The following is a 21,379-nucleotide window of genomic DNA, read 5'->3' on the forward strand; positions in this document are numbered from 1 at the left end:
TGAGATGGGGTGGCACCCTCCCTAACGCCCCCTCTTGGGGGTGATTATCTAGGCACCCCCTGTGGTCCCCGTAAACAGACGAGTGCCGGGAAAAAGGTCATTTCAGTGAATCACAGAGAATGAAGCCGGATAACGAGTCTGACGAAGCCACAGGCCACAATCCCCCGGCAGGGAGCTCTGCCTGCAGACAGGGCTCCGTGGGAGGCGCAGGCCCTGACAGCAGAGCAGGCCCAGCAGCCCTTTCCTGCGGGCGAGGCGCTCACTCCTGGGGGGAGGGGGGGAGGGGGGCCGTCCCCACCCCACCCCGTCCCTTCCCTGGCCCCCGGCAGCTGGGTGTCAAAGACCCACAGTGTCCTGTCGCCACCCTCCACTCTGAGTGGCCGGATGTCCACGTGTCCTCGGGGCCCGAGGAAGAAAATGCTGACCCAGTTATTCTTGAGTTCCCGCCAGCACCTCCGACTCCAAGGTGTCTCAGGCCGGAGAGCCACCAGCAACGCCAGGATGTCACAGGCCTATGCAGGCTCCCGCGCTGCGGTCCCAGCTCCTCTGCATTGCCCCCAAGCGATGGGTGGGGGGTGTGGGCAGGACAAGCCTGTTCCCAGCCCCCACCCCATCCACGGACTGCATCCCCCGTGTGGACCACACGCAGGGCCACGCCGGGCCTCTGTCAGGGCAGGCTTGGTCTGAGGGCGCGGGTCCTGTACTTCCCTGGGCCCTGGACATCCCTGTCCCCTCAGAGCAGCAGCGAGGCTCTGGCCACGCCCTTCCTGCTTCTGGTTATGCAGCCGGCGGCCCCTCCCCACGGGTTTGCTCGCACATGGATCCTTCTCCCACAAGCACGCTAAGGCTCGCCCCACCTGCCCCTCCACATCTGGATGCACACACATGTCCAGACTGTGCCCAGCCCACACACACACAGGGTCCATAATTTGAAATTCATTTATTCATGCAAGGCTCCCTCTACATAACAGATGATTTGAGGGACACTGCATCTCCCCAGGCCTAGTCATTTCCGGGGTTTCCTTACTTGGATTCAAGTTTTTGCACTGTCCAGAGCCTGCTCCTGCCATCTGCCCACACGTGGGCTGACTGTCCGTGTTCCAGTAACTGGTTGACAGTCAAACAGAGTCCCTCCTGGGGCACGGGGTCGAGAGGGACCGGGAGGGAAGCTCACAGGAGAAGGCTGGCGGCAGGTGAGGACACAGAGCATGGCCCTGGCATCCTGAGGAACCGGGAGGAACCGGGAGGGGAGCGCAGGAGGAGGCTGGCGGCGGGTGAGGACACGGCGCTCGGCCTGAAGGTGTGGCACCAGGAACGAGTCCGTTCATTTGCCCAGTGAAGGCAGGAAAGCACTGAGGCACGAAGCGAGAATGCGGTGCCAGGAGGTCCCGTTTGTCTCATCTGCCAAACACCCCCTTTTTCTTCCAAAAGCTCGTTCTCAATGGGAAACGGGTGCCCGCCCTCCGACGGAAGGAAGCTCCCTGTGGGGCACATTCTGCCCCGAAGCCTGCAAAGAGCGTCCGCAGCCGCGGCCAGCGGCCAGCGGACCCCGCAGAGCCTCCTGGCCCTCCCCGTGCCGGGGGACGGGATCCGGGCTACTCGGCCGGCGTGGCTCCGTGGCTGAGCGTCAGCCGAAGAACCTGGAGGTCATGGCTGGATTCCTGGTCAAGGGCACAGGTCCCGGTTGCAGGCTCAATCCCCAGAGCGGGGCATGCAGGAGGCAGCCGGTCTACGATTCTCTCCATTGATGTTTCTATCTCTCTCTCCCTTCCCTTCCTCTCTGAAATCAATAAAAAAATATATATATATATTTTTTAAAGGGTTGGGAACAACGCACTGAGCTGATGAGAATTTCTATTTGTTGCCATCGTTTTTACTTACAAGGAAATGGTGCTTATCATTAGCAGCTCCCTGTAAAACAGGAGCGCCTCGAACTTTTGATTACTGTGATGATGATGATGTTGCCCCGGCCATTAATTTTCCTGATTTGCTCTATTAGTGTGATGCCGGGCCTGAGACTCCGGGTATCTTTCAAACCAGCAGACGGAGGTAGGAAAATTATTTCGGTGCAGCTCCTGGCACACCGCGATGATGAATAGCCGTGGCAGGACAAACTTATTCAGACACACATTTTTCAGGAGTGGCAGGGAAAAGGCTGAAAAATTACTAGCAAATTGCTTTTTGTAAAAATGCTCTCCCTTTCCAATTTCCCCGCGGCTGGCGGTCTGCGGCGGGAAGATGGCGCCGGGCCTCCTGCAGGTGAGGGATGGACGGGATGCGGGTCAGGGTTACCGTTGAATCTCCTCGTTAGGTCCCGCACTCGCACCCACACCGGGGCTGTGGTGTGCATCCTTTTAACCGGTGGGGACAGTGGCTCTAAAACCACGGTCGGCAAACTGCGGCTCGCGAGCCACACGCGGCTCTTTGGCCCCTCGAGTGTGGCTCTTCCACAAAATACCCCGGCCTGGGCGAGTCTATGTTGAAGAAGTTCAGGCGTTAGAAGAAGTTTAAGTTTAAAAAATGTGGCTCTCCAAAGAAATGTCAGTCGTCGTGCTGTTGGTATTGGGTTCTGTGGACTGATGAGTTTGCCGACCACTGCTCTGAAAGATACAGATTGTCACCCCGGCTGGTGTGGCTCGGTGGGGAGAGTGTTGGCCTGGGGGTCTTAAGGGTCCCGGGTTTGATTCCGGTCAAGGGCACATGCCTGGATTTCGGGCTCGATCCCCAGTGGGGGGAGTGTCCAAAAGGTCTGTCTGCCACCGGCGGGGCGGGGCGGGGCGGCCAGAGCCTGATCTAATCCACTCTCTGGGCTCAGGCCCTGACCTTGGCTCTCGGGGCGCCAGGGTCTGCTGCCAGGGCCCTGCACCCCTCAGAGTCCGCCCGCTGCCTCCTCCGGGAGCCCACCGGGGTGGGAGCAAACGCTAAGTCCCCCCGCAGCACCTGAACTCTCCTCGCTCCGAGCTCGTCCCTCGGGAAGGTCCTTCTACACGAAATAACAGCTGCGGCCCTGCCCACGAGAGCGAGCGAGGGGTCTACCCCACTGGTGCCACCGAGCGGCATCCAGGGCCACCTGCCTCTTTATAGCGTTTAATCATTCCGCCCAGGATGAATCTGCGTGATGAACCGGCAGAAAGCCGCGTGGCATTATTTTCTCCCAGGATTTAAAGGCCGAAAGCACCAACACTGTTTCCCTTTTCAGGGCTGTCATCAAAACTTCATTCTGGAAGGAATACCCTTTTTAAGTGTTTTCACAGACCGCTCTGGGTGGCATGGGGGGGCGGGGGGAAGACACAGTTCCATGGCCGGTGCTGACCACTGGTGCCGATCTGTCCTTCATGGTCCCCCATGCGGGGGGCCACTCTCCCCGGCGCCCCGAAAGGCTAACGTAAAGAGACCTTTTTCAGTCCCTCCACTCGGGGCTCTCCACGTTTATCTGATCAGGAGCTAGACGGCCAGGAAAAGGTCTTTAAGAGAAAGCAGCAATTCCCTAGCATTCCAATAATAGATTAACCACGTCACCCTTACTATTTACTAAAATAGTAAAAACCCAAACCAAGTAAATCGCATTTGGAGAACCATCTGCCTGGGAGGCGGGGATGTGCGCTCGGGGACGGTGATTGGCCGGGCGGCGGCGGCGTGTCCCGGGGTGTCGTGGTGAGCGCAGTGAGACCGTCTGTCTGACGGGGAACGGGCGTTTTGATCAAAGGAAAAGCGAGCGTCTCCCACGTGGGCGAGGAGGCAGGCTTTCCTGTCAGACCACTTCCAGCTGTGCCTGCAGGGCCGTCTGACTTCTTAATGTCACGGCCACCTCCCCTGTTTTGGAATAACCAGAAAGCTCAGCTGGCATGGCTCAGTGGCTGAGCATCGGCCGAGGAACCAAGGGGCCAGGGTTCCACTCCCAGTCAGGGCAGATGCCCAGGTTGCGGGCTAGATCCCCAGCAGGAGGTATGCAGGAGGCAGCTGATTGTCATTAATGTCTCTTTCTCCCTTACTCCCTGAAATCAATAAAAATCTATTTAAAATAAATTAAGCTCTAGCTGGTTTGGCTGAGTGGCTAGAGCATCGGCCTGCAGATGGATGGGTCCCGGGTTAGGTTCCGGTCAAGGGCACGTACCTCAGTGGCAGGCTTGAGCCCCAGCCCTGGTTGGGGCGCATGTAGGAGGCGACCCATCGATGTGTCTCTCTCACATCGAGGTTGCTCTCGTCGTCCCTTCCCCTCTCCCTAAAATCCAATGGGAAAATGTCCTTGGGTGAAAACTAACAACAAAAAGTAAAATGAAAAGCATCGAGCGTCAGCAGGAAGCCGTCCTGCTGCTGTGCCCTCCCCCCACTGACGCCTCTGTCCCTGTCTCGCCCGCAGGAACCATGGTCAGCAAGGACGCGGGCAAATGCGTGCTCACAGCCCCCGAGAGCGATGCGGAGCCGGCCGCCTGCCTGGCGCTGGAGGTGAAGTACGCGCTGGACCCCCGCCGGCAGGTGCGGAAGCGGAACAAGGCCCTGCAGGTGCGCTTCAAGGACATCTGCGAGGCGCAGAGCGAGCGGCGGGACCCGCCGCCGGCCGCGGGGCCGGGGCCCGAGAGGCGCGAGGCCCGGGCGGCGTCCTACCGGGCGGCCTACCGCAAGTACATGACGGTGCCCGCCCGCCGGGCCATCCCCAACGTCACCCGCAGCACCGGCGTGCAGACCTCGCCGGAACGCAGGAAGTGCTACCAGACCTTCCCGCCCGACCGCCGCACGGGCAGCCTCAAGGGCGTCCCGGGGGCCGAGGGCGCCTTCCAGAGCCAGAACAACGGCTTCGTCCTGGACGCCAGGCAGCGGGGCGCGCAGGGGCCCGGGGCGGAGGCCGCGGCGTGGGCGGCCGGCCGGGTGCAGAAGACGGCGGCCCTGGTGTCCCGCTCCCACCAGCACGTGGACGCGCTGGGCCGGCCCGAGGGGCTGGGCGGCGCGGAGCTGTGCCGGGACCCCCGCGGGCACAGCTGCCCGGGCAGCGCGCTCCGGAACGCCCCCCGGCCTCCCTCCGGGGAGCCCGCCCACCAGCTGGACCGGACAGCCCCACGGGACCGGGCCGCGCCGGGCACGGAGGAGCCGGCTCCCGCGGGCCAGGGCAGAGTGTTTAAAACGGAGGTGGCCGCCGTCTACACGGCCGCCCCTGGCGCCCAGGCCCCCGAGCCCGCCCTGTCGAACTCGGCCGCCACCAGCCAGTGGTCCCTCTGCCCCTCGGATCTCAATGGGCTCCAGGCGCCCCCGACGACGCAGTGCCTGTCCCCCGAATGTAGTGACCTCCCCCCGCAGCCTCCCGCCCCCGCGGGGGTGGCCGGCGGGGAGGAATGCCAACAACTCGTGCCTCCCACGGAAGTGGTGGACCTCAAGGCGCAGCTGCAGGTGATGGAGACGCTGATCAGCTCCAGCCAGGAGACCATCAAAGTGCTCCTGGGCGTCATCCAGGAGCTGGAGAAGGGCGAGGCCCACCGCGAAGGGTACGTATGCCCGCACACCTCACGCCGCCCTGCCGCTGCACTGCCCCCCGGCCCGTCCCCCCAGCCCACCCCGGGGGCAGCTGCCGCGGAGCACAGAGCAAGCCCGGCGGGCACAGGCGGGCTCTGAGGCCAGACCCCCTGCATGCGCTCCTTCGAGGTGGCTGTGGGCTAGCTCTCAGCTGCCCGCCCGGCCTGCCCTTCACACCGTCCTCACTCTCCGGAGGCACGATGTCCCAGGGCGAAGGGTTTATAGTAAGGTGACCAGAAGCCTGGCTTTTGGCGGGACAGTCCTGATTTTTAACAATTTGTCCCGCGGCGTTTTTAAAAAAATCGGGACTTTTTTAAGATGCTGCAGGACAAATTGTTAAAAATGGGGACTGTCCCACCAAAAGCAGGACGCCTGGTCACCTTAGTTTACGGTGATGAGGGAGAACGGCCAGGCCGGTCCCAGCATGGACACTGCCCCGCTGAGGAAGCACAGCGCGGGGCAGCGAGGAAAGGTTTCCGGTGGCCTTCTGAAGAGCAGGTGCTGACTCAATAAGTGAACAGCGGGGTGGCGCGGGTTCTCAGGGCTGGGCAGGCTTTACTTGTTCCCTTCCTACCCCGAAACTCAGAGAAGCAGCCAGCGCCCGTCGCCAGACCAGCCATCTGTGTGCGGCGGGAGAGGTGCCTCCACACGCACTGCCCTCCGGGCCCAGGCGACAGGGAACAACACCTCTAACAGCCGGCAGTGGCGACCGATGCTGAACTTTGTTTTTATTGACGTCAGAGAGGAAGGGACAGGGAGAGAGAGAAACATCCATGAGGGGAGAGAGTCACGGACCGGCTGCCTCCTGCACGCCCCCCACTGGGGATGGAGCCCCAACCCAGGCCTGTGCCCTGACCGGGAATCGAACCCTGACCTCCTGGTTCATAGGTCAACGCTCACCCGCTGAGCCACGCCAGCCCGGCTAGATGCTGAACTGTGGTTCCCAGGTTGTGAACGTGAAATTGGGCTGCAGCAAATTTGAAAACAAATGACCGAAAGCTAGGATGCTGGACTTAAGCCCGGATGGGCAGGCCATGAGGGGGGAGGGAAAGGGGTGGGCAGGCCTGGGGGAGGGGGAGAGAGAGGAGTGGGCAGTAGGGGGGGAGCAGGCCATGGGGAGAAGGGCAGGCAGTAGAGGGGCGGGCAGGCCGCGTGTGGGGGGCAGGCCATAGGGAGAAGGGAAGGCCATGGGAGGGGCAGGCTGTAGAGGGGCCAGGCAGGCCGTGGGGGCCAGGCAGGCTATGGGCAAGGTGCCGGGAGCAGGATCTGCCTTGGCTTCCGGCTCTCCGGCTTCGTGGGGGAGCCCCATCTACGTGAGGAGTCAGTCCTCGATACCCCACCTCCCGTCCCAGTGCAGGGTCTGCAGTCACTGGGCACGTTTCCAGCCGGAGGCCGTCTCCAGGAGATCCCGAGGGGCCTGCCGTCAAAGGCCGCCAACAGGCCCCCATCTCCACCTCCTCCCGTTTCAGGCCCGTGGACTGAGCATGGACACACCCAGAGCGAACAGGGGTCCCAGGCATGCCGGTCGTAGACCCCGTGCCCACCTCTGTCCCAAGCCCCTCCTGTCCTCCTCCTCCGGCTCCAGCACTCCGCTCTCGGAGGACGAAGCAGCAGGTGTTTCAAACCCCTGCCCGCCTTGCCCGTGACCCTCGTGCTGTGCCCAGGTCATTTGTTTGGTCCAAACTCAAGCTCCCCCCTTCCCCCAGTGGGAATGTGGAGAGGAACCGCCTCAGGGGGCGCCTCGTCCCTCTCCAGGGTCCGGGCAGGGAGACGGCTGATGCTTCCTTAGCGACAGCGTGGGGGGAGGGGGAGCAGCATTTGCTGATTTCCTGGGTGTATTTCCACCATCGCGAGGCCCCGCACATTGGACGTCCGGGCCCTCTGAGCGTGGGGCCTGACGGCACGCCCCAAGACCCTCACTTTGGAGGGAGGAACCCCACAGTGTCCATCAGAGCTGGGAAGCCAGTGCTCTGCCTGCCTCCCAGGGCAGAAGGCAGCAAACGCCCTCCACTCTGTGGAGATGATCCTACATTATGTAACCGGTGCAGGGCCTCACGGCCAAGTTCAAGTATCAGTGCGTTTTCCTTGGGAGACACGCTGCCGTTTGTAATGAGAGTGGAGGAGGCTCAGAAGCTGGGTAAAATCAATGTCTCTCCCCACCTTTCGCCCCCTCCCTCCCCCGCATGCCCAGCGTGGAGGGCCTGCTGGGCACGGAATCTCACAGGCCTCAGCCCCGGGGGGCAGGCACCCTGGCTCTGAATCTCCTGAGAAATGCCGCCTCACACTCACTGGGCACGGCAGGCGGCAGCAGGTCTGGCGGGCCGTGGCCTCGCCCTCGGGCACGGTGCTGGCGCAGGGCAGGTGGTGCCTTTGAGCTGGGCCGGTGGCCATGCCAGTTCCTGCTTGGAGCACAGCGAGTGCTCTGCACGGGGGCCGGTGTTCCAGCTCCAGATGGGGTCTGTCGGCCCCAGGGAAGCCGACGTTCCTCATCAGGCCTCACTAGGTGTCACCTGCAGGCCTGGGGGAGGGGGGGTAGGATGCCATCAGGCCTCACTAGGTGTCACCTGCAGGCCTGGGGGAGGGGGTGTGTGGGGAGGGCGCGGCAGAGCCTGGCCACTTGGGGGCCCTGAACTGCCGAATGGGCAGAGAGGGGCCCCTGAACCCCGGGGCTGCAGTTTAATGAGTGACATGTATGGGCACTCCCTGTGACACACGGGCAGGGTCTGGCTCTCCCAGCGGCGCGCTGTGCGATGTGACTTGCTTTCACCTCGGACCTGACGCTCGGCGGACAGAAATGGGACGATCACTCAGAGGCAGGCGCTCCTCCGCCGTCCTCACCCTGACGCCCATGCCCACACGGAACCACGGCCGCCTCCCCGACACGGAGGCCGCAGAGGGGACAGCGTCTTCTGTGTCAGTCAGAGCAGAAGACCGCATGCCTGCGGCAGCCAAGGCAAAGACGCCATCGCCGGGGCCAGGGCGTGAGGGTCTGCCGGGGACTCACCAGGGTCCGTCCGTCCCCCCGTCCCCCGAGAACTGGGCGCCCTGTTCAAGGACGATCGGGTCGCTCCTGCCAAAACCTGCCCACGCAGTACATTCAGACCCAAGCTCCCCTGGCTCGCTGGGCGGTGGAGTTAGGAGAGGGCGCGGGTGCCGTTGTCTCGCTGGCCTCCTGGTGCTCTGCCAGCCGGCCTCTCGGGCGGCGTCTGGCTCGACCTGGCTGGGGGATCAGAAGCCAGAGGGTCCTGCCCTGCAGCTGCGCTCCGTCCCTTCCTCCTCCCACCCTGAGCCCGGATCCCTGATGTTCTAGATGCATGTGTGTCTGTGTCTGCACGCTGGCTGTCACCCACACAGCTGACAGCCTGCCAGCGGCCGCGGTGGCTGCTCCTGGCATTGGCTTTTCAGGGGGACCGAGTGGAAGGATGGGGCTCAGCTCAGAGTCGGCAGCGCTGTCCGGCCGCCCCCGCTGACTGTGCTGGGCAGCTTATTCCCCGCTCGGAGCCTCAGCTGCTCGCTCTGCAAAGGAGCTGGGAGTGCCTGCCGAGCTGCTCCGGAGACTGAGTGAAACGCAGTGGACAGGGCGCTTGTCCAGGACTTGCTGCCTTTTTAGTTACTTTGTTAGTATACTTCCTGGCTACTTTGTTACTTCCTAGTTAACTTCGTTACTTCCGATGGTCTTAGGCTCTACAGCAGCTGTTCTCACTCTGTCGGCCATGACTTACAGGTTGAGAACCAGAACCGCTAGCAGGGTCGCCTAAGACCATCGGAAAACACAGATTGTTTACAGTTCATAACAGCAGCAAAATTACAGTTATGAAGTAGCAACGAAAATAATTTTATGGTCGGGGTGGCCACCACGTGAGGAGCTGTATTAAAGGGTCACAGCATTAGAAAGAATGAGAACCACCAGTAAAGAGGCTGCTTTATTCCCAGGAGTTGGGAGAGGATTACAGAACGGAGGCCTCGGCTTTGTGCTCATTTTCAGAGACGTGTGCAGGAGAAGGTTATCTGTCGTCACGGACAGAGCCGCTGGTGTGGAGCCAGGACCCGTGGGTTGGGCGTGGCTCACACTGGCCCAGCCTCCCTGAGCTGCGTGTTCCCATGTTAAAGGGCCCCTGTGAGAGGAGGCACCCAGGCTTCTTTCTGCTCCACAGACAGATTTTCAGAGATGTCTAAGAGCATCATCACTTCAGCCACTGCCTGAGAACACTCACAAAGGTTGAGAGAGAGAGGGAGAGACAGAGAGAGGGGGGGGGGGGGAAGGAGGGAAGGAGGCCGCCATCGATGCCCATCAATACACGCACAGCGACCCCACAGTTCTGTTCCTTGTTCGCCCCCCCATCCCTCGCCCATCCCTCATCCTTCTACCAACATCCGTGCCAGGCTTGGCCTCTGTCCTTTTCTGTTTCTGCTGCAGCTGATGGCTTCCACACATTTGCGATAACGTACTCCATTTCTAAAGCTTGTCATATCTGATGCCTTTGAAAGGGAAGCCCACGTCTATTCTTTCTAGCATTTTCTTTAACCCACAGGGCCACGGGGAGTCTTCTCTGTAGCTTGTGTTTGTATAACTTTGTAAACACTATTTTTTACGTTCCTGAAAAATAACAGGCTTCCCAATCTTAATGTGAGAAATGAAGCCAATATGCTGCTAAGACTATAAACCACGTTCCACATTCTTGCTTTGGGCTCCGAGTAGGCTCGCACACTTGGAAATGTAATTTAAATAATCTCCCTCCGCAGAGCGCCAATGCAGATTCCAAATGCCGCCCCCAGCCTCCGAGGCGGGCAGGTAAACAGAGCAGACGCCCATCTGCCGGCGAACGAGCGACTCCAGGCTCGACCCGAGAGGTTATGGAATTTATGGATCTGTGTCCTGGAATTCAGATTTTTCTTTTAAAGGGATGAAAAGCAGGTTCTAGTTTTCAGATGCTTTTTAAAACCCCGTGCAATTTCCACTGAGCTCTGCAAAAAACGGTCTCACCTTTCCCGGCGGATCTGGGGAGACTCCCTGGAAACGTCTCTGGGCCGAGCACCCACAACGCTCCCCTCTTCTCTGCACCCCTCATTCTGTGCCTCCCAAACCTTCACTGACTCCTCTCCATGACTGGCACACCACACGGACTGGCACCCCACACGGACTGGCACCCCGACACGGATTAGCACCCCGACATGGACTGGCGGGACAAACAAAGATACAAGGCCGCCAGGATGAGACCCGAGGGCAGGTGTTCATGTAGGGAATTACTGAGGGAGGTCAAAGGGCACTGGGAGGACCGAGGGGGCTGCTCCCGAGGGTGCGCCCTGAGCACCCTAAGAAAGCTTCACACAGCCAACCCCCTCAGACGCCCCTAAGGCAGGGGAAGTGGGAGGCACAACGAGGGGGGATCACTGTTCTCAAACACAACCTCAGTTAAAACAAACCAAGTGCTTTGTCTGCGTGGGGACCCTGGCCACTAGGGGACACAGCTGCTCAGCAGAACACAGTGGGTCCGCCGCCGGCTACAGACGCCGCCACTGGGCTCCCGGCAGACGGACAGTCACGCTCACTGGGAGGACCAGTACTGCCTCCCTGACTGACCGGTGACCTTGAGTTCGTTAGGAAAATCGACGTCACGTTTTAACAAGCTGAGCTGGGGTGTCCCCAGATCCGGTCGTGAACGGTGCGTGGGACAGGTCACCTCCTCCTACTCGCACTGTGGCTCCTGAGGAGCTTCCAAACACAGCTGGCGAATTCCCGGTGGGACCCCGGACTCGGGACCCGGCCCGGACCACAGCGGGGGGGCGGGGAGTTGCTCAGCCCCTGTTCGGGGTCACGGAGAACCGCTGACTCCCCCCGATCAGGCGTCCTGCTCCTCCCGGCGGCAGGAGGGCGCGGCTCTCCGCCTGTCACCAATGCGGCGCGGAGCCCGGCGTGCAGAGGCCCGTGAGGAGGCGGAGATAAATGACGGCTGGTTATCAGGACGGGGCAGCTGGCACGCGACCCGGGCGAGGCCGCGGCAGGTCTCTGGCACCAGGGAGGACGCCGCGGACAGAACCAGTGCACCGGGACGAAGGGCACCAACTGATGGGCGCACAGCCCTCTGCCGGGAGCAGGGCTGGCCCCGCTCTGCCGTCCCGCCCGCGCTGCGGCCTCACTCGGAGCAGCAGTGCCAGGGATCCCGGTGCCCCGTGTTCTGAAGCCCACAGTGACAGGAGTGCGCCTCGATCTTACCTGAGCCCAGGTGCCCTTTGCTCAGGCCCTAGAGACGCTACCCTGGCGGAGAACCACCGTGCTGTTTACAGGAACAGACACTCGGCAGGGCCTGTCTCCGCCCGCACAGGCCGAGGCCCGGCCACGGCAGGTGCTCACAGAGCGGAGAGGGCTTCTCTGAACCCAACGTCACACGCCCCGGGGGTGCCAGGAGAGGCTTCTCCATGGGAGCCCCCAGCGTTTGATTAGAACGGGGAGCCCGGGCTGGCGCTCACGCCGTCTCCCAAACACGTACTTCCACTGAAGAGGAGCCAGAGCTCCGGACAGCGGCCTGGCCTCCCTGCCAAGCAGGAGGGGAAGTGACCTTCAGACTTGACTGAGACGGCGTGGCAAGCTCAGCCTGCGCAGAGCCTCCTGCCTCGGCCAATTGGGAACAAGCCCGGCACCACCAGGCGCTCCCCCCCTCAATTCCATGGCTCACGCCGCCGCCTCTGCCTCCCACTGAAGCCCCCCACGACCAACGAGGGCCCAGCGGCATCATGTGAGGAGAGGCCCAGGGTCCCAGATGGGTCCTGGGGTGGGAACTGTGCTCCCGAGGGATGGCGAGTGGGGTGTGGGTGGTGAGGGTGGGAGGACCGAAGAGGGAAGGAGGCAAAAAGCCCTGCAAAGGTTCACTCGGAGTCTCGGCACTGTCCTTGGTGCTGAATGCTGTTTTCTTAAAGTTCCATGCATCTCTAAGACCAGGAAATCATGGCAACCAGCAAATTATTGTCACGGCGCAATACAGGGCGGGTGCTACAGAGACCGATGCGCTAAAAACCCACATTTCCACCGAGCACGCCTGTCATGGGGGTCTGCCGGGGCTCCTGATGGGAACAAACGAGGGCCAGAGCGTCCCACAATTTATACTTTTCATTTGCTTCCCGCACGCGGCTGGAATTTTTCTCATTAGACTTGTCTCTCTCCGCACTTCCATCTGAGAGCACAGAGGCTGTCTTATTTGGTCAGATCCACATGGCGCAAACGCCGGGGCGTGTGGGCATGGAGACCGGCCCAGGGTGAGAAACCTGCGCCGTAACGAGTTGCTCACGTCAGAAGGGAAGAGAGATTCGCTGACGGAGCCGTTCGCCTGCAGGACTGAGCACGCTGATTTCTGACCAGGACTTCCCGGCCCCTCGGCTTTAACCAGCACCCCGAGCTCTCTCTCCTCACTTCCCGTCACAGACAGCGCGGCCCCGCTGGCCCTGGAGACACCCCTGCTCCACAGGGCCCGCTCCTCGTGGTGACAGAGGGGGAAAGGGAGATAACCACCCCACGTCCCAGCTGTATGGCTTGCTTCCCAGCGAGACGCTGAAACCAGGGGGAATCCATATGTGTGTTCCCTGTCCTGTAGCAACAAGTCACCTGCCAGGTCTGTATCCGGAGAGCACGTCCCCTCAGAGGCTGCGGCGCAATGATGAACGTGACAGTAAAACGCCCAGCTAAGCCAAACCCTGCAGCGTGGAAGCGCCAAAGACAGTGAGATGGATTATCGAAGCGCTGAGCCCACGGGTGAGTCCTCGGTGGAATAAAGAGCAGCAGGCACACCTGGGCGGAGGCAGCCTGGGCCTGAACCCCAGGGCAGGAGGCAGCGCGTGGAACTTGACTCAGAAATTAATCTGGCACGGACCTCCACGCCCACAAACTACTATGGACCCCAAGCGTCTGAACCCTTTTCACACAGAAAGGTCCAACGCAAACCCCGAGGCCCACACCGAGGGGTGTCTCCAGGCCAAGGTCCTGATAACGGGGTCCTGGAACACTGCCAGGCCCGGCGGGAATGTGAGGGGGGCTTGTTGGGGAGGGAGGCGTGCCGGGAAGGGGCTGGCGGAGGAAAAGGGGAGGTGCCACGTACGCGCTCTTCCCTCTTCCTCTCCTGCCTTAGTCCCGGGCAGCGAGGAAGGCTGATGGGGGGTCCCGAAGGCGCCCCCAAAGGGAAGTGGTGGTGGATGAAGGTCAACACAAATGCCGCCTCGGACCACCCCCAATCCTGCTCAACCAGGAGGACGGCACAGACGAGGACGGCGCCACGCCGGGCAGAATGCAGTCCCTCGTCCCCGGGTCACGGAGACGCCAGGGCATCGAGGAGAAATCCTCGGCCGGGTGTCCGTGTGACGCAAAACGTAACGAGGACACACAAGCCAGTTCCAGGTGGAACCCGGGATGCGGGCCAAGGTTTGCACGGCTCGGGGGTCTCCACCGACGGCCGTGTGGACGGAGAGCCGGGGGGGCTGCTTCACGGAAACCTGCCCCTCAAAGCTGGGGGCAGACACGGGGGAGCTGGTTTCCCCTCCGGGTTCCTCGCAAACACCAGACACGAAAAGCCGCACAGAAGCATCCCAGGCTCCCTCTGCTCATAACCGAACCAGATTATTCGCTTCCTCCGGCAGCTTGTGTTCACGTTCCAGATTTAATTTACACACCGTCTCAGCGGTGTGCAGCCACAGAGACGGGAGCGAGATGGGCACACGTGACTCCCCCATCGCCGTGAGGAGAGGGCCCTGGGACGGCGGTCCCGGCCCCCGCCCCCCCTGTAACCTCTGCTGCTCTCCCCCCGCAGGCTCTCCTACCGCACCGGGCAGGACACGGCCAACTGTGACACGTGCAGGAACAGCGCCTGCGTCATCTACAGGTACGTGCCCCCTCCCTGTTAGAGCGACGGCCATGCTTACCCACAGACGCAGGGGCCCCGCGCGGGGAGGGGGGCAGCAGTCAGGAAGGAAAGGGCATTCTCCACCCGAATCCAGCACCTTCCTCCGGCGCAACCCCAGGTGTGTGCTCACCGGACCGGGGGAGCTTGATGCGTGTATCTCATGTGTCTGAGCGGTTTCGCTGACTGGTATGTGTTTGATGGCTGCTCCCTTGGGGTCAGGAGCAGGAGCCCCGCACTGCACACCAGTGGGGCCTGTTTCCCTGCGTCCACGCTGCAGAGGGAACTGAACGGAGAGTGAGGGGTGTCCCTGACCTGTCACCCTCCACGCCATCAGGCGGGAACATGGGCGCTCACGCATGTCCTCGGGGCTCACCTTTTGCTACCCCGGGAGCTAACGCTGAGCCCCCGGGCAGACGTGAGCCACGGACTCCCCGAGAAGGCCCGGAGCGCGCATGGCGAGCCCCCAGCCGTTTAACATTCCGCGCGAGATGAGAAGAGAATTTATTAGGACGTCCGCCATGTAACCGGAGACATTTGAATACATTTGGCTCTAAATCCAGGAGGAACATACATTAAACGCGGTATTAGAGGCGATTTAACAGCCTGTGGAGAACAGGGATTCCTCTTCTTCGGGAACTACCCCGGGGGGTTACTATTCGGAATCGCTCAGTGACCTCCTGGACAGCTCCTCCCTCCAGCCCCCGCCCGCTCTCCGGAGAACCACGGGAGGCGGCCAGTGTGAGCGAGGGTTCTCCCGGCGGGAGCTGAGCCCCTGGGGTCCCTCAGCGTGTCTCCCCCGAAGCGGGAAGAGGACGGCCATGCACAGGGACCTTTGTGCCCTCGTGACTGCTGAGTTGGTGACGTGCCCCTTCAGGAGCTGCGGGGAGCGGAGCGGGGGGTGTCCACCACCTGCGCCTGCCCCGATGCTGGCCTTGGGCACCTGAGCGGGGTTTCCTCTGTGCGAACAGAAAGGGGAGCCGTGGGCGCGGGGCCAGGTGATCGCGGCACCAGCCCTGTGAGCCGTGGAGCTCGGGTGTCTGTGGGGAAAAGCCCGCGGCGAACGTGAGGCCCTGGCAGGAGACGACCCCGTCTGCTGACTCTGCAGCGGGCCCGCGGGAGCCACGTCTCAGAACCAGGCCCACGGGAGCCGGAGAGCGGCCACGCGCCCATGGGCGACCACGGCTCCTCACGGACGCGAGCTCCTTCGATTCCCGCACGGGGCTCATCGGGCAGGAGAGGGTGGAGGCCGGGGCTCACCGCGCTGCCCCACGGCCGGCAGTCCCCCCACCACACGCCCCCCCAGGACTCAGCGCCGGGCGCAGCCGCTGGTAATGGAGAAGTGCCAATAGGAATCAGCCGGACAGATAAAGTCCAGCCCTCCCCCTAACAAGGGCCCAGATTAGATTTCTCTGTGATTACATGGTTCCGCGGTGTGATAAATTGGTTAATAACGGGATTCCCAGTGTAGTTACTTAATGGGAATCCGATGATTACAGGCACCCAGGGCTGTGGTGCTGGCCTGGGGACAGCCACCACCGCCCCACGGCCTGGTGATGGCCGGCACGGGGCCCCGCCGTGGTTGTGGTGTGGGGGACACGCTTTCAGCGTGCACCAAGCGCCCGGGACAATCGCTTCCTGCCCCTGACACGCCATACCGGACACGGTATCGTATCAAACACGGTATCGCACAGGACTCCGTATCCGGCACTCGGCAGCGAGGTCCCGTGTTTCTTGTTCAATATCCCGGTGAAGAACCCCCGTGGGTGTTGCCCCGATCACTGCCAGCTCCTTTTCTCACTGCAGAATTGACGGTCAGCTGATAATCAGCAGAACATAAGGTTTGACTTCCACGTCCCAGTTTAGAAAACCTTTTCACCAACTTTTACTTTTGGGGAGCGGGCGGGTGAGGGATCCTTACCTAATTCAGGGAGACAGTCAGGCAGTAGTGATTATAACCCTTGAGGTGAAGGAAACTGAGCCCTAAGGAGGATAAGGTGCTTAGGGGAGCCTCTGCCCCCCAACATCGACAGCACAGATCCCTTCCCTTCGAGGGCTGTGCTTTCAGATGCAGTGCGTTCTGAGATTCCCACCTTTCACAACTGTCCTTAGAGGCATATGCCCACTGTCACATGATCCAGGTGAGGAACTGCCAACTGTCACGTGATCCAGGTGAGAAGCTATGTCCATTGTCATGTGACCCAGGTGAGCAGGACCTAAGCCACAAGTGCTGCCTCTACCCTCTGTAAAAGTTCCTGGCAATATTTCTAACCTTTCCATAATATCGATAGTGCAGAGCCTCTGACAGTAAGGAAATGGAACAGCGGATGTGAAACACAAAACGGCCATTACCTGGGTCTCAGCTTGTGTTTAGAACCGCAGATCACACAGCTCAGCAGTTTCTCTCCTCGGTGTCAGGGTCTGTCCAGGATTAATGGACCGCTAAGTCAGTAGGGCTTCGTGTTTATAAATGGCTGGGAGCTCATGGATTCTCCTGGTCACTGGACCCTGACTGAAATCCACTGACATTCAGCAGGGCACCCAGGCCACACGCGGAAGGGGCATGAGCGGAGCTGTCCGGAGCCTGGCGGCTTGACGCAGGGTCCGAATGGAGGATGCCAGGGGTCCGGGGAGGCGGGCGGAGGGGCAGCAGGCTCGGCAATGCGGGCTGGTTACGGAAAAATGACACCGGACCAGGCGTCCGATCCCAAGGCCAAGGCGACCGTAAAGCGTTAGTGAAGGTTGGAGGATAGACCACGGCCTTTTCAACACGAAGGGAAGGGAAGGGAGGACTCTCGGCAAGCTGCACGCTCTGAAGAAATTCCCGGAGAAACAGCATTTCCTTCAAACAGCCACGCGGATCCTGCCGCTGTCACACTCATCACCACGCCGTCCCATCCCCACGGGGCTGCGTGTTTCCGCACGGCAGCTTTGCAATGCCATTGCGGTTTGGGGTTACTTTTCATCCAACTCTGTGCTTTGGCCTGAACAACCGCCTTCAGTAACGGTACCGTCCGAGATGTCGACGGGATGAACACGCCCCCTTCGCCCACATCGGCATCTCGGGGTCCTCGCTCTCCAGGTAGCTCAGACTGGACCAGAGAACGGAATCACGGCCTTCTGTTCGCCGAGCGATCCGGTGGGAACCCATCGCTGTGACCATGGAAAAGGGCCCAGAATAGAGCTTGCATGCGCCGGCACGTGTGTGCTGAGAGGCCTTCTGAACATGCAGACCTTCAGTGACCTGCTTATAACCGCGTGCAGTCCACGGACGAGCTGAGGGTGACTCCGACGCCACGTTCTCCACTCCAGCGCGTGACGGCCACGCGCCATGTGCCCACGGGGATGAGTCTGAGAAGCGTGTCTTTGGGCAGCTAGGTTGTGTGCGAGCATTGTAGGGCACTTCCACACACCTGGCTGGTGCGCCGCCTGCACACGTGGAGGCATGGCCTGGCCTGTGTGCCCGGGCTCCACGCCTTTCACAGACAACGCTGTTTCCAGGAGGAGAAAGGGCCCTCACAAGCAACCATGAGACATCTAGTCGGCAAAGCACATGCCAACAGAGCCACGTGCCCTTCCGTGGACATCATCCCGTACCATGAACATAAGTGTGTGGGGTTACTTTTACATGACGGGCTGGGCAGGGGGGCCTACACCAGCATCCCCACAGACACCCGGGCACCTGCTTGCTGTGACGGCTACGGCGTCACTAGGCAACAGGTGGGGTCAGCTCGGCCTCACCTTCGGGACCGCCGTCCCTGACCGGACTGGACGTACTTGACCCCAGCTGTGCGTGTGGACACTCCAGGGGTTCAGAATGAAAACAAACCAGTTATTTTTCTAGGAAAAGAAGTCTATTTGAAACACAATGGACCCTGAACAACACAGGTTTGAACTTACAAGCGGGTTTCTTTTTTCCAATAAAAATACCATGAGTGTGTTTTCCTCTTCCTTATGATGTCCTTGATGACATTTCCCTTTCTCTAGTGTACTTGACTGTAAGAATACAGGATATGATACATGTAACCCACAAATACATGTTAAGCGACTATGCTATCTGTAAGGCCCCCACTCAACAGTAGTAGGCTATTAGTAGTTAAGGTTTTGGGGGGTCAAAAGTCACACACAGCCCAGCCAGCATGGCCCAAGGGTTGAGCAATGACCTATGAACCAGGAGGTCATGGTTCAAATCCCGGTCACAGCACATGCCCAGGTTGTGGGCTCAATCCTCAGTGAGGGAGGGACATGCAGGAGCAGCCAGTCAATGATTCTCTCTCATCATGGATGTTTCTATCTCTCTCCCTCTCCCTTCATCTCTGAAGTCAATAAAAAAGTAAAATAAAATTTAAAAAGGGTTAAAAAGATTGTCAACTGCTAGGGAGACCGGTCCCTTGAACCCATACATCGCTCAACAGTCAAGGGTACCTCACAATGACATAAAATAGATTGCAACCATGGAGCCGTCAGCTGAAGGTATAAACACGGTATGCATGAACGATGACCCCGGTCAGGTCACCAGGGGGACCTTTGGGGGAGAGGCCACCCACTAAAGGCATTGCTCTCTCCTTTGCAGCGTGGAGCTCGACTTCAAGCAGCAGGAGGACAAGCTGCAGCCGGTCCTGCGGAGCCTCCACCCCTTCGAGGACTCTCAGGTCGCACCCTCGCCTTACTCTCAGGAGGCGCACGCCTCGACGCCCAAGCGGAAATCCAAGACGGAGCCCAAAAAGCACGGGAGGTGGAAACTCTGGTTCCTCTGACGCGCGCGGCCTGTGGCGTCCACGGGCCTTCTTCACCACCCACGGGGGCGCCCGGTCCCTGTCCGAAGCGAGGAGGACGGGGGGCCCCGTGGCCGCCGCGGGCGCCGCCCTGCTCACCAAAAAGGCCTTCGCACGGACGGACCGCTGGCGGAGCGAGGGCGTCCCGGCGCCACTTGCCGGCGGCCCCTCGCCGCCCTCGGACGTGGGACGTGAAACCGAGAGGACAACTAGCCACGCCGCCCCCGCCCGGCCCGCGGCCGGCGGCTGTGTCCACCTGCCGATCGGCGGGCGGGCGGCCCCCCGTGCACAGCTGAGACGCATCATGACTTCCAAGCCTTCATCCTAAAGACGGGGCGAGGAAAAGCGAGCCTTACGTTTGCCAAGGACTTCATTGTCACCCTCCCATGGCCACCACGCAGGGGGCGCGTGCGGGGTCCAGCACATCACGCTCCGGAGAAAGCACAATTTTTTCAAGTGGTCGGAGACCATGAACCATCTCTCACACGGGACTCTGTGTGTCTGCCTTCACGTGCTGCCGCGCTAAGCCACGTGACCCCCGAGACTCGGCACCCCCTCCCCCCATCACCGCCCCTGTGCCACGTTTACTGCTCATTTCCAAACGACCGGCTGCCAGGAGGCCCCGGGCCAGGCCTGTCAGCGCTGCCCCTGGACATGGAGCTTTCTTAGGTCTCATTTTTAATCTTTTGATACCCAAAGGCCACGTGCTGAATTCTGGCGTAGAACCTGCGTAGAGACACACAGCGGAGGACACGGCCACCAGTACATCGCTGTGTGCCCTGCCCTGGGGACGTGTTCCGGGGCACCAGTCTGGGAGACACTGTTCCCCGGAGCGCAGGCCGGCGCCCGGGACCACTGGCCGCGCTGACTGAGGCAGGCCGGTCCGCCTCGGAGCGCGGCCCTGTGTCTCGTTCAGCGGCCGCCGTCACACCGCGTAGGACCGCCTACACCTAAGCTAGTCGCAAACCGTAATCACTCACACGCTAGGGGAAAGCTGTGAACCAGATGTTTTTAGGTATTTTTCCAATCAGCCCGGACAGAGGTCTCTTTTGATTACACATTGCAATACAAATCTCAGTTCCTTTATTTTTTCACTCATCCCTTTGCCAGTATCTTTTGATAGAAATCGGAACCCCTTGGTCTATTGAATGACGTCGTCTGTCCGTTCGTGTGCTTTTCACAGGAAGACGTGTAGGGATCTCCCTTTTGCCTTTTCTCCGTACGGATCACGTTTTGAGTAGTCTGTGAGCGCCCGAGGAAACCCAGTGTTCGCGCTTCTGTCCCTCCGTCCGACATCCACGCTGCCGCCGGCACGCTCGCCCTGGTCCCGGGCCGCTGCCGGGAACGGAGCGGTGCCCCGGGCGGGGCCGCCGGGAGGACGAGAGCTGGTTCTCGCCTGCGTCTCCCTCCTGATGCAGCAGCGAGTCTCCGTCTGTCCGCGGTGTGCCCGTCCTCAGGGGCCTCGCAGGGGCCGGCCTGGGGTCAGAACCGGAAACCGAGCGGCATCCTTCGGGAGCTGCTCCAGCGGGCCCCAGACGCCCGCTCCCGGGACAGGAAGCACAGACGGCTTTTGTGGAGACGCTGCAGGAGGGCACGCGCATCCTTGGGGCTGGGTCAGCGGGGCTGGGAACTATTTTGTGGGAAAGAAGGACGAACCGGAGGGCCCTGTACCACGGAGGAACGGTGTCACGCAGACATGGAATTGGAAAGCCGTGTTTCACGTGTTTATACTGTTTCTCACTAACGTTCAAAATGTTTGCGACAAGCTGTCTCCTGTGTCCCGAGAGGCCCCCCGCTTGGGTGGATGGAGCGAGGGGGTGCGTGGCTTTCTAACGGCTCTGTGCCCGCCCACGCCGCCCTGGTGAACGGAGCAGTCTAGGTTCAGAACAACAACCAACCAACCAACCAACCAACAAAACTCGCGGAGTCGGAAGGAGACTGCAGATGCGCCCCCTCCTATTCAGAAATCGCAGCGTCTTCGGGTCAGAAAAAACGAGTGTTTCCAAAGGCATCTCGCAGTTCCATCACAACGTGTCTCTAACGCGACCCGTCTCTTAGGAAGATTTAAGTCAAAACTTTGATACAAAAAACAAGGTGAACAGTCGTGCTCCCTCCTCTGTAGATGTTCCCATGGCATTACGTGTAGAGGTTAAATTATTATACTTGTCGCTAAGTTCTTTGTTAGTTTTTAAATAAAAAAAAGAAGAAAAGAAAAGG

At 60.7% G+C, this 21,379-nt stretch overlaps 2 protein-coding genes across 3 annotated transcripts in view; one reads left to right on the forward strand and one right to left on the reverse strand.

The window, feature by feature from the left end:
- Nucleotides 1–21,379, reverse strand: part of DOCK1 (dedicator of cytokinesis 1) — a 204,427-nt gene that overhangs the window by 89,245 nt on the left and 93,803 nt on the right. The gene's annotated exons all lie outside the window — the stretch shown is intronic.
- On the forward strand, nucleotides 4,344–21,379 carry INSYN2A (inhibitory synaptic factor 2A). The gene is made up of 3 exons (XM_036439324.2): nucleotides 4,344–5,477; nucleotides 14,298–14,369; nucleotides 18,961–21,379. The coding sequence occupies exons 1-3, from the start codon at nucleotides 4,366–4,368 to the stop codon at nucleotides 19,142–19,144; spliced, it is 1,368 nt and encodes a 455-aa protein (XP_036295217.1). The 5' UTR covers nucleotides 4,344–4,365; the 3' UTR covers nucleotides 19,145–21,379.

Source organism: Pipistrellus kuhlii, unplaced genomic scaffold, assembly GCF_014108245.1.
Source record: "Pipistrellus kuhlii isolate mPipKuh1 unplaced genomic scaffold, mPipKuh1.p scaffold_m20_p_15, whole genome shotgun sequence".
NCBI lineage: Eukaryota > Metazoa > Chordata > Mammalia > Chiroptera > Vespertilionidae > Pipistrellus > Pipistrellus kuhlii.

What these genes read in the sequence shown, in the direction of transcription:
- INSYN2A (XM_036439324.2), top strand. Translation starts at nt 4,366, where the DNA reads ATGGTCAGCAAGGACGCGGGCAAATGCGTGCTCACAGCCCCCGAGAGC. An exon ending in GGCGAGGCCCACCGCGAAGG is followed by an intron (nt 5,478 to 14,297) that starts GTACGTATGCCC and finishes CTCCCCCCGCAG; the next exon opens with GCTCTCCTACCGCACCGGGC. An exon ending in AGCGCCTGCGTCATCTACAG is followed by an intron (nt 14,370 to 18,960) that starts GTACGTGCCCCC and finishes TCTCCTTTGCAG; the next exon opens with CGTGGAGCTCGACTTCAAGC.